The 12594-nt window shown below is 38.9% G+C and overlaps 1 protein-coding gene across 1 annotated transcript in view; it reads right to left on the bottom strand.

Annotated features, from left to right (window-relative positions):
* Positions 1-11155: 11155 nt before the first annotated feature.
* LOC108707583 (remodeling and spacing factor 1-like) overlaps positions 11156-12594 on the bottom strand; it is a 39543-nt gene continuing 38104 nt past the window's right edge. The window contains exon 16 of the mRNA XM_041582710.1: positions 11156-11732. Within this exon, the coding sequence (XP_041438644.1) occupies positions 11170-11732 (563 nt within the window). The 3' untranslated portion in view covers positions 11156-11169. The remainder of the gene's footprint in view (positions 11733-12594) is intronic.

The raw sequence follows: 12594 nt of genomic DNA, 5'->3' as shown, positions 1-12594 counted from the left end.
TGTTCAATGTAATATTTAAGTACATTATAAGCCCCTGGCCACCAATGTTTTTTTAAATATTCTATGGGGCCCTTTACCACCAATGCTTTTTTACTTGTAAGGGAGGGACCCTGGCCACCAATGTTTTTTTGTTTTTACATTTTCTATGGGGTTCCCTGACCACAAATTGTCCGTCACCCAAAACAAGTATTCAAAATCCTATTTTATCACATTAGTCAAGCAAAATGAACTTTAATTACACAATATAAATAATCTGAATCTTGTTTCCTTCAGTCTGGAAATTCATAATTATAGCAATCAGGCAGGAGCCATTTTGTGGTCACTGTTATTAAAGGAACAGTTCAGTGTGAAAATAAAAACTGGGTAAATAGGCTGTACAAAATAAAAAAAATTCTAATATAGTTAGTTGGGCAAAAATGTAATGTATAAAGACTGGAGTGACTGGATTTGTAACATAATAGCCAGAACACTACTTCCTGCTTTTCAGCTCTTTACTAACTGAGTCAGTGACAATAAGGGGGGCCACATGGGACATAACTGTTCAGTAAGCTTACAATTGATCCTCAGTATTCAGCTCAGATTTAAAAGCAACAGTTATGACCCATGTGCCCCCCCCCTCAAGTCACAGATTGATTACTGCCTGGTAACCAATTAGATAAAAGCAAGAGAGCTGAAAAGTAGGAAGTAGTGTTCTGGCTATTATGTTAGACTTCCAGATCCAGTCACTCCAGCCTTTATACATTACATTTTTGGCTAACTAACTATATTAGAAACATTTTTTATTTTGCACACCCTATTTACCCAGTTTTACCTAGTTTTTATTTTCACACTTTATTTTCACACTTTATTTTGCACAGCCTATCTATTTACCCAGTTTTTATTTTTACACTGAACAATTCCTTTAAGGCAAGTCTTGCATCATCTCAGAATAATATTTGTGCACCATAAATGGTGAAGAGAACGGGGGAATGTGTGGAGAGCATTGACATCCAGGAAGTGCTGAATGGAAAGGCATAGAGGAGGGGCAAATAATATTTGATTGACAGCTGAGGTTTTTTTTAATGAACAGCTATGAATGCTTTAATAAAAAAATACTGTAGAAATTGGATTTCATGTTTAATTTGAAAAGGACTTTTATTATAAAGCTTTTTGTGTCTGGGTAACAGGTCCACTTTAACTTGTAAGGGGAGGGGGGCCTGACCACCATTTTTTATTTTAATTTTCTATGGGACCCCTGACCACAAATTGTATTTTTAACTTGTAAGGGGGACCCTGGCCCTCAATGGGTTTTTTCACTTGTGGGGGGGGGGAGGCTGTGACCAGTGACGTTTTTTTTAACTTTAAAGGAACAGTAACGTCAAAAAAATAAAAGTGTTTTAAAGTAATGAAAATATAATGCAGTGTTGCCCTGTACTGGTAAAACTGCCGTGTTAGCTAAAGAAACACTACTATTGTTTATATAAACAAACTGCTGTGTAGCCATGGGGGCAGCCATTCAAAGGAGAAAGGCTCAAGTTACACAGCAGATAGCAAATAAGCTCTGTCTGTCCAATGGTGTTATCTTTAATTCATTAGTTAACCTGTGCCATATAGCCGTTTTTCAATTTCCACCATTGCACCACAGCTTGTTTATATGAACTATAGTAGTGTTTACGAAGCAAACAGATCAGTTTTACCACTGCAGGGCAACACTACATGATATTTTCATTACTTTAAAACACCTAAATTTTTTGGTGTTACTGTTCCTTTAATGGGGGCCCCTGACCACCATTTTTTTTAACTTGTAGGGGAGCTTGGCCTAGGATTGTCACCTTTTCATAAAATTTCCTCCAGCCGGTGATGGGGGCGGGAATAAAAGAGGCGGACTGTGATGTAAAAGGGGCGGAGCCACATCACACAATGTCCAGAAGACGAAGAATAGGTAAGTTTTAAAGGACTGGCAACATCAAAAAAATTTTTTTAAAAATTAGTTAGTTTACATTGAAAAATAAACACCACTACAAATTACACTTTAAAATCACAAAGCTTTTATTAAGAAATAACTCACAAAACTCCACTTCCGCTCCTCTTCAGAAAAGGCGACAGGACGACAATCCATCCTGCGGCGCTCTATTTCTCCTCCCTGGCTAGCTCCCATATTCTTCTGACAGCATGTGAAGCTGTGGATCAGGGAGCTCCAGTGATGCTCCTCTTGAAGAAACTTCTGCAGCCCTCGCAAGTGAACCGACCATAGTGTTTCCCCTTGGACTTGTCCCCGCACACCACCATACACTCGACGTGCTGCTGACTCTGCCCCGAGCCCTGCTGACCCTTGTCTCTGGCCGCACCCGGGGTGGATGGAGGTCCAGGCTGACTGGGAGTCTGCGGCGTGTGGGGGGCAGCGGAGAGCTTTTGCTGAGTGCTGGAGAGCGAGCTGGGGGTTTCGCTTCCCCAATGTCGCCGGCAGAGCAGAGTATAGAGCGGCCAGGAGAAGGACCCCAGTGTGTAAGAGATATAGCTGTGCGGAATCCGGAAGGCTGACAGGAGCTGAGCTGGACAGCAGTCCTACCCTACTCCATCCACCCTAGGTGTGGCCAGAGACAAGGGGCAGCAGGGCTCGGGGCAGAGTTAGCAGTACATTGAGTGCGTGGTGTGCAGGAACAAGTCCAAGGGGAAACACTATGGTCGGTTCACCTGCGAGGGCTGCAAAAGTTTCTTCAGGAGGAGCTGTCAGAAGAATATGGGAGCTAGCCAGGGAGGAGAAATAGAGCGCTGCAGGATGGATGGTCGTCCTGTCACCTTTTCTGAAGAGGAGCGGAAGTGGAGTTTCGTGAGTTATTTCTTAATATAGGCTTTGTGATTTTAAAGTTTAATTTGTAGTGGTGTTTATTTTTCAATGTAAACTAACAAATTTTTTTTGATGTTACTGGTCCTTTAAGCGGATTGGGAGTGGGCCAAGAGCTTTTGTTAGGGGTATTACAAAGTTACCGGCAGCTACAGTAAATTTGTAATCCTGGCCTTGGCAGGTGTTTTACGGCAAGGCCGGTAAATACCAGCCGGGTGGCAACCCTACCAGGCACCAGTGAAGTTTTTTTTTAATTTTGTGTGGGGCCCCTGACCACCAATAGGTTTTTTAGATGTTTGTGTGGCTTTTTGGTGTGTGGGTTCTCTAGGGCAGGACTGTGGTGGTGGGATCCAGGGGGCCCAGAAGTTTTTGTCGTATGGGGCCCTGTGATTTCTGATGGAAGCCCTGGAAAGGTCCGTCCCTGTAGTAGATAGGAAATAAATGATCATACTGCAGGGAGCTAGTTTCTATCCCTAAAAAGGACCTAAAGTCTCTAGTGGTGAGGTACAAGGAAAGGACAGGAATACGTCTAATCTATAATGATAAAGCTAAATGCCATCCAGTGAGAGGACCTTCAAAGTAAGGTTCCAAATAAGGATAGAATCTTGTCTGTTTTAACAGAGCTAGCTATTTAACATCCTTATAAAGGTCCTAACAATATATTAACCTTTGGGTTTGTTAAACGGCATGTAAAGACAAAAAAATAAAATCCCATTTTTAATTTCTATATGAAAAAGAAACCTATCTCCAATATACTTTAATTAAAAAATGTGTACAGTTTTTATAAGAAACCTGACTGTATGCAGTGACATTCTCCCTTCATTTACTGCTGTGGATAGGAATTGTCAGACGTTCCCTAACTGCTCTGCAGGGAAACAATCATACTTATGAACTGCAGGGGGAGCCCCCATATTACTTCCCAGCCATGCAGAACCCAAGCAGCTTTGTTTGTTTCCCTGTAGAGCAGTCGGCGACTGTGTAGAGATTTGTATTGGATTTTATTTTTGCCTTTACGTCCCCTTTACTGTTTCGAACTCCAGCTGCAGGGACAAAGATCATGGAGCCAGATTTAAACAGATAAACTGGGATTCTATTTGGAGGATTATTTTGCTGCAGCCACCGGTTCAGCAGAGTTGCAAAAAATTTATATTAAACAATACAAAAACAATAAAATCCACATTAGATTACATGACAACACAGGACCCAGTGCAGTCTGTATATTCTGATTATTAATCAGTCTTGCTGTATCGGCTTCTGGCAGATGTTATTTGACTTGTCCTGTTTTGATAATTTATGACAATCCCTAAGCAGCCCAGACCACACTGAGCATGTGCACAGTCTTGGTCTTGCAAAGATGTTTAACAAAGTTACAAGATGGTGACCCCCTGTGGCCAACTTTAAAAGCATAAATTATTTGTTTGATTAGGCTTGTGGTGCAGTAAGTTCATGTTTATGTTTAGTATACAAAATACAGCATTTCTAGCCTTATTCTATTTTAGACTTTACTTCCCCTTTAAATATATAGAAAACTAACTTGCAACTCAGGACATATTTCTGCTGATTCATGGCTTAGTTAGTAAGGTGAAACAAACTAGTAGATTTCTGCAGGGTAAGCAAAATGCTATCCTGATAAGTGTACCCCATTAACATATAATGGGCAGGAGCATTTCTAGATAGTACTTAGTTATTCATATATAAGATGTGTGAAATCCATTATCCTGTGTTCCACTGTTTTACGGTTACTTCCTATGATGTCCAGTATATAGTGAATACAGTTCCCCCTATTGTAAAATATAAGGATATTATACGTTACTGTGGAGTTTCATGACCATATAAAAACACGAGGCCGAAGGCCGAGTGTTTTTATACAGGTCATGGAACTCCGAGGTAACTTCTAATATCCTCATATTTTGCAACTGGCCCCAGTCCAACACTGCCCAAGAAAACCACCATCCTCTGTTGAGTAGCTTTCTGAGACTAGGGAATAGTGGGATCCAATATTGGTGTGTGATGTTTGGAAAGAATGGATGGCAGATTGAAGCTCAGCACCTTTGAACGCCACCCCTAGATACATAGTGTGTCCTTTGCCACATTGCTCCACAAATCATTTATGTAATACTACGGAATGATGCAATCGGATTGGTTACATAGGAGGCATGTGATTTTGGGTTAAATTGATGACAGATTGAAGGTTTCTTTTCAAGCACCTTGAAAGTCTTAGATTCTTTTTATCTTTTGCCACAATTCCTTGCTGAATAGTTCTCCAATACTATACAATGGTGGGATCTCATAGGTCACATGATCAGGCATGTCATTTGGGGGTTAAAGGAAAACCAAACCCTTTATATTAAAATCCCCTACCCCAGGAGTGCCCGTACTTTTCTAATGCGAGGTCTACTTTTATTGATGTTGTCCCATTAGGCTCTACATCCACAAAAGTGTTGCTAGCATTCTGGTCCATGGAAAATATTGACTGATGGGAAATTGTTAACTGCTATAATTAACAAATAATTTATTTCTTATGTAACCTTAACATAATAATTATTTCAATGAAAAGAATGAAACAGGAGGATGATATAAACAAGCTGTTTGTTGACAGTGTCTTGAGATCTACTGATCACAAGCTAAAAGGTCTACTGGTAGATCCCTATCTACCTTTTGGGCACCCCTGCCCTACCCTACATACACCACCCCCTCCCTGCTCCCCCCAGCCTAGGGAACACTGGTGTCCTGAATCTGCATTGAGGAGTAAGTAAAGAGTTAGGGGCAGGGTAACATCTAGGCTGGGGGGAAGCAGGGAGAGGGTCTATGTAGGGTAGGGGAGTAGGGGATTTTAATAAAACGGGTTTGGTTCTCCATTAAAGGTGGCAGAGTAAAAGAGTCTTAGCACCCTTAAATTCCACTAGGTATATATTTTGTCCTTTGCTACAATGCGGGTGATGTGTAGTCTTCCACAATTAGGTGCTGGTGCAATCAGACTGGCCGGCACCTTTTTTGCAGGGGACCAGAAAAAAATGGCATAGAATCCAGGAAAATGGAAAATCAGGGAAATGTATTATGCATAATATATAGGTGGGACCACAAAACAACAATGTAAAATGAGGGAAAACTTAGAAATCAGTGTATGTCAAATTGAGGTTCCACTGTTTTATCTTATCCAATAACACATTGCTTAGTATGACTATGAAGATTTTCATTCATCCAGGTCATTGTATATCTAATATATATACCTAATATAAGTCATTCTAAAACAACTGGACTTGCTGAGTAATCACTAAAGACGTAAAGACTCAGGTTACACAGCAGATAGCAGATAAACTCTGTAGACCATAATGGTGTTATCCGTTATCCACTATTTAACCCTTGCCATATAGTCTTTTTTTCAATTTCCACCATTGCTATACAGCAGCTTGTTTATATAAACTATAGTAGTGTTTCTGAGGCAAACACACCAGTTTCACCAGTGCAGGGCAACACTACATTATATTTTCATATATAAATTTTTTGGTGTTTCTGTTCCTTTAAATCTGCTAGATTAAACATTAAACAGTGGTATTTGGCTAATTTTAAGCAAAATTTCAATCAGCATTTAATTTTTTTTTTTATAGTTTAATTATTTTCCTTTCCAGTTTTCAAATGGGGGTCACTGACCCCATCTAAAAAAACCAAGTGCTCTGTAAGGCTACAAATGTATTGTTATTGCTACTTTTTACTACTCATCTATTTAGGCCTCTCCTATTCATATTCCAGTCTCTTATGCAAATGCTGCTAAAATTGCAAACTGTACAGCTGCTGAATAAAAAAGATCAACAATTCAAAAACCACAAAAAAAATGCAAACCAATTGCAAATTGACTCATACTAAAAGTTAATTAAAGGTGAACAAATCCTTTAAATAAAGCCAATAATCTAGATTTGCTTCCAATAAGGATTCATTATATGTTAGTGTGGATCAAGTACAAGCTACTGTTTTATTATTACACAGAAAATGGAAATAATTTTTAAAAATTGCAATTATTTGCATAAAATTGAGTCTATGACAGATGGCCTTTCCGTAATTCGGAGATTCTGGAAAACTGGTTTCCAAACAATGGATTCCATACCTGTATATGATATTGGTAACAGATGAGTTGCGTAGGGAGTGTAAGCGCAAATAAACCATTAGGATTATTAGTACTCACAATAATAATTTATTAATAAGAATCATTTATTGAGAGTTATTGTTTCAAGTTCTCTATAAAGTTCGGAATACTGTTCACAGAATTCAAAAGTGATTTCTAATATCCATCCAAATGGAATTCTGAGGCTCCATTATAACCTGTAACGAACCACCAACAGGTATTGTTACATTCTTAAAGCCATGAAAACCCACGTGCAAAAGTTTTGACAGGACATTTTATACGGGATGGGCATGGATATCCAGAAATCTATTATCCAGAAAGCTCCTCAATTACGGGAACGCCATCTGTCATAGACTCCAATTTAATCAAATAATTTTTTTTATTCTATTCCTGTAATAAAGAGACAGTAGCCTTGTGTGTGATCCCAACTCACATATAATTAATGTGCATTAGAGGCAAAACACTTCTATTGGGTTTCATTCATGTTTAAATGTTTTGTTTTTTTTTAAAGTAGAGATTCTAATTATACAGCACCCCCTTATGATCGAATATTACCAAAAAGATCTGTTATCCAGAAAACCCCAGGTCCAGAGCATCCTGGATAACAGGTCTCATACCTGTATTTGCAAGGAAGAAACTGCAGGTGCACAACCCCTTTAATATCTTTGAAAAACTGGAAAAAGTTGCTAGAATAAAACACTCATCAATTTATATCGTCTTAAGGGCAGACACACACTCAGATTCATTGAGATTAGTTGTCCTGCGATAAATCGCCTCTTCTTCGGGGCGACTAATCTCCCCGAACTGCCTACCCGCCAGCTAAAATCTAAATGGCCTCGTTTTCTGAAGTTGCCTCAAGCGATCTGAGTGCCATTCCGCCATTGATTTACAGGACAACACTACATGATATTTGTATTACTTTAAAACACTTTCATTTTTTGATGTTACTGTTCCTTTAAGGTTTGTAAAATCATCACGCCTTAAAGGGGTGGTTCACCTTTACGTTTATTTTAGAATGGCAATCTCAAAGCAACTTTTCAATTGGCCTTCATTTTTTCTTTTATAGTTTTTGAATTATTTGCCTTCTCCCGACTCTTTCCAGCTTTCAAATGGGGGGGTTACTGACCCTGTCTAAAAAACAAATGCTCTGTAAGGCTACACATTTATTGTTATTGTTACTTATTATTACTCCCTCTCCTATTCATATTCCAGTCTTTTCATATTCCAGGCTCTTATTCAAGTCAATGCATGGTTGCTAGGGTAATTGGGATCCTAGCAACCAGATGGCTGAAACTGCAAACTGGAGAGTTGCTGAATAAAAAGCTAAACTCAAAAAACACAAATAATAACAAATGAAAACCAATTGCAAATTGTCTCAGAATACCACTCTCTACATCATACTAAAAGTTTATTTAAAGGGCACCAATCATAACTAAAATCATTGACTAAGTAAATACACTATGTGAAAGTTCAAGAAATCCGATTTTTAAAACAGAATTGTTTGTATAATGTAAATGATCAGCTCACTATTCCTTCTGCAAGATCTCCCCTATCTCCACTGCAGTTCTAGCTGAGGCAGCCATCTTGGATTTCACTGGCTCCTCCTACCTATATCTTCCCAGCCAACTGCAGCTCTGAAATCGCTCACATGCTCAGTTAAAATTCCTTGTTGCTTATCAACCCTTCTAAGCTATTTTCAAATCAGCCAAACCTGTGTGTTAGCTGCTGTTCAGTAGTGCTGCCACCTGCTGGAAGTTAGTGTGTGCCCTTCATTTGCATAATAACATCACCAGCAGGGGACAAGATAGGGAAATCTCCTGATACTTCTAGTGGAGGAGTTTACTAAAACAAGGCATTCTGGGTTGAATACTCAAAGCAGTGCTACAATCTGAGCATGCTCCTGAAATTTGCATATTACAGTCTCTGTTATAGTCTCAGTATGGCCTCCCTCAGTGAAAGAACCCATTTGACAAAGTAAGGGATTTTTTAAAACCTGCAGTTTTTTTAAAAAAACTATATATGTAGTTTGATCAAACGTGTTTATGTTGTACTGGTCAGATTGTTAATATGTGTTTGATTTTGGTGATGATAGGTGCCCTTTAAGGGTGAAAAACCCCATTAAAGATTTGTAAAATCATCAAGCCTTCAGATAAATTTCACTGGGGTTTGTGCACCTTAAAGATCTGCTTTGCTTGGAGAGGTGCTGGATCTCTGCCTGTTTCAGATCATGATAATGTTGGCAACACAAATATTGAGAGCCACATGCAATGGAAACCCTTACAAAATGTGAATCCATCTAAATACAGGTAGGGGATCTGTTATCCAGAATGCTCAGGACCTGGGGTTTTACGGATAACAGATGTTTCATTAATTTGGATCTTCATACCGTAAGTCTACTAGAAAATCATATAAACATTAAATAAACCCGATAGGCTGGTTTTGCCTCCAAAGAGGATTAATTATATCTTAGTTGGGATCAAGTACAAGCTACTGTTTTATTATTACACAGAAAAAGGAAATCATTTTTAAAAATCTGGATTATTTGGATACAATGAAGTGTATGGGAGACGGCCTTTCCATAATTCAGAGCTTTCTGGATAACGAGTTTGCTGATCCCATACCAGCAATAATAATGTTTGCAGGTACAGGTATGGGACCGGTTATCTAGAATGCTCGGGACCTGTGGTTTTCCAGATAATGGATCTTTCCGTAATTTGGATCTCCATACCTTAAGTCTACTAGAAAATCAAGTAAACATTAAATAAACCCAATAGGCTGGTTTTGCTTCCAATAAGGATTAATTATATCTTAGTTGGGATCAAGTACAAGTGACTGTTTTATTATTACAGAGAAAAAAGAAATCATTTTTAAAAATTTGCATTATTTGGGTAAAATAGAGGTTATGGGAGATGGCCACTCCATAATTTGGAGCCTTCTGGATAATGGGTTTCCAGATAACGGATTTTTTCATCATTTGGATCTTCATACCTTACGTCTACTAGAAAATCATGTAAACATTAAATAAACCCAATAGGCTGGTTTTGCTTCCAATAAGGATTAATTATCTCTTAGTTGGGATCAAGTACAAGCTACTGTTTTATTATTACACAGAAAAAGGAAATTATTTTTAAAAATGTAGATTATTTTGTTAAAATGGAGTCCATGGGAGACAGCCTTTATGTAATTCGGAGCTTTATGGAAAATGGGTTTCCGGATCACTGATCCCAAACCTGTATATAGATTACAAAAAAGAAAGTTTTTTTCCGGATCCGACTCTAGAAATGACAGCAGCAACTTGAAACAATGTTTTTTTTTTGTTTTTTTATAAGACCTTCTGACACAGAAGTGGTGAAATATACATATTTTCTAGACTAGATTTACAAAAAACAAAACAGGGCGACCAATTGTATATCTAGGACTCACAAAGCAACAGTTAAGTAGTTGGTAATTTTTATTATGACTGCCTGTTTATCGTAACCTAAGTACTGAGTATTTAAATAGAATATATATCTCGTATGAAAAAAAGCTAAAAGCAACAAGTGCTTCTCCCTACTTTCCTGCGCTCCTTCCCCTCCATGTTGGATTCTGCTCCCTGGCCCCAGAGTGAAAAATAATTACAGTATTTTCGGGACACACGGAATGCATTGAAGAACCACAAAAATGTTTTCCTTCATTAAAGGTTTTTTTTTTTCCAGGTTGCAGTAAAATCACCCCCTGACCACAAATGCAATGGAAGTGATAAAAATGGATGAAAAATTAATTTGTACAGAAATTAGTCTTTGCGAGTTCAAATAAAAAAAAAAACAAAAAAACAAAACTGGTCACTTCACAGAAAGACGGCAGGACTGGTGAAATGTTCACTTCTATAAAAGGTAAAATTTGTAGTGAAGATCTTCCGGGAGGAATAAAACTAGGGATGCACCGAATCCACTATTTTGGATTCGGCCGAACCCAGGAATCCTTTGTGAAAGATTTGGCCGAATACTGAACTGAATCAGGATCCTGATTTGCATATGCAAATAAGGGGGATGGGGACATTTTTGTTTACTTCCTTGGTTTTGCATATGCAAATCAGGATTCAGATTCGGTTCGGCCGGGCAGAAGGATTTGGCCGAATCCTAGATTCGGTGCATCCCTAGGTAAAATTGCCTTTTTTTTCACTTTATATCTGGCCCGCTGTTGTGAGCTACTGTGGAATAAATTAGCACAAGTGCAGAAAGGAGTTTTATAACTGTTCACTGTTACAGACATAATCCACAAGGTCGGTTACTCGCAAGAGTTCATCTTCATCTTCCTCCGGCGCGGGGGCTTCCTGGCTACTACTTGTCCCATTGGAAGCCTGGCTGATATTGGCTGGGGGGTCCTTCGTACTTTGACTTTTTTCACTTGGTTTCCCAATCAAACTTTCAATGGTTTTCCCCGGGCTTTGTCCATTGGTGGAAGGTAAATCCACTAAACTATAGTCCAACGGGCTTCCATCTTTCCCTACATTATCAAAGTCATCGTCATCATCGCTTTCTATCCGATAAGGCTTTTTACTGCTTTCTTGGAGAGTGCTTGAGGCAGGGGGTTTTTCTACTGTAGGAGGCTTTTCATCTGTGTGTTTTGGTTCTTCCTCCTCATCATCATCGTCGTCCTCGTCGGTCTCGATTCGATTTAGTCGTTTTTTGACTGGTTTCTCCTCCTCCTCAGACTGGTCATCATTGGAACTCCTAATTCGTTTCCGCACTGCCTGCTTCCTACCCCTCTGTGGCAGGTTATCGTCCGAGTTTTTGGAGTAGCCACTTGCTGAAGGGAAAAAAAGTATTTTAGAAAGTGCTATGATTTGGATCTAATTACTGATATATGTATCTCTATAGGGATATAGAAATTAGGCTGCATGGTGAGTTATACAGTGAACTCTGAGCATCACTCATGTATTATAAGGGATAATGTACCCCCTACTGTAAATGATAAGGATATTAGAAGTCACTGAGGGGTTGTTCTGTGACCATATAAAGGCACAAGGCTGCAGGCTGAGTTATACAGGGAACTCTGAGTATCACTCATGTATTATAAGGGATAATGTACCCCCTACTGTAAATAAGGATATTAGAAGTCACTGAGGGGTTCTGTGACCATATAAAGGCACAAGGCTGCAGGCTGAGTTATACAGGGAACTCTGAGTATCACTCATGTATTATAAGGGATAATATACCCCCTACTGTAAATGATAAGGATATTAGAAGTCACTGAGGGGTTGTTCTATGACCATATAAAGGCACAAGGCTGCAGGCTGAGTTATACAGGGAACTCTGAGTATCACTCATGTATTATAAGGGATAATGTACCCCCTACTGTAAATGATAAGGATATTAGAAGTCACTGAGGGGTTGTTCTGTGACCATATAAAGGCACAAGGCTGCAGGCTGAGTTATACAGGGAACTCTGAGTATCACTCATGTATTATAAGGGATAATGTACCCCCTACTGTAAATGATAAGGATATTAGAAGTCACTGAGGGGTTGTTCTGTTTTTCTGTATCTTTTTTAAATACTAATTGTAACATAGCTGCAGCTAAAGAAGCAGTAAACGGCCATAGAGGGCAGCAGAACGTTACTTTGTTATTTGTTTTTAACTTTATTAACAATGTTGATTGTAGGAGAGGAT

This window comes from Xenopus laevis, chromosome 2L (assembly GCF_017654675.1).
Source record: "Xenopus laevis strain J_2021 chromosome 2L, Xenopus_laevis_v10.1, whole genome shotgun sequence".
NCBI classification, from domain to species: Eukaryota; Metazoa; Chordata; class Amphibia; order Anura; family Pipidae; genus Xenopus; species Xenopus laevis.
Note: the sequence above shows the minus strand (reverse complement) of the source record. Positions and strands in the feature narration are given on the sequence as shown.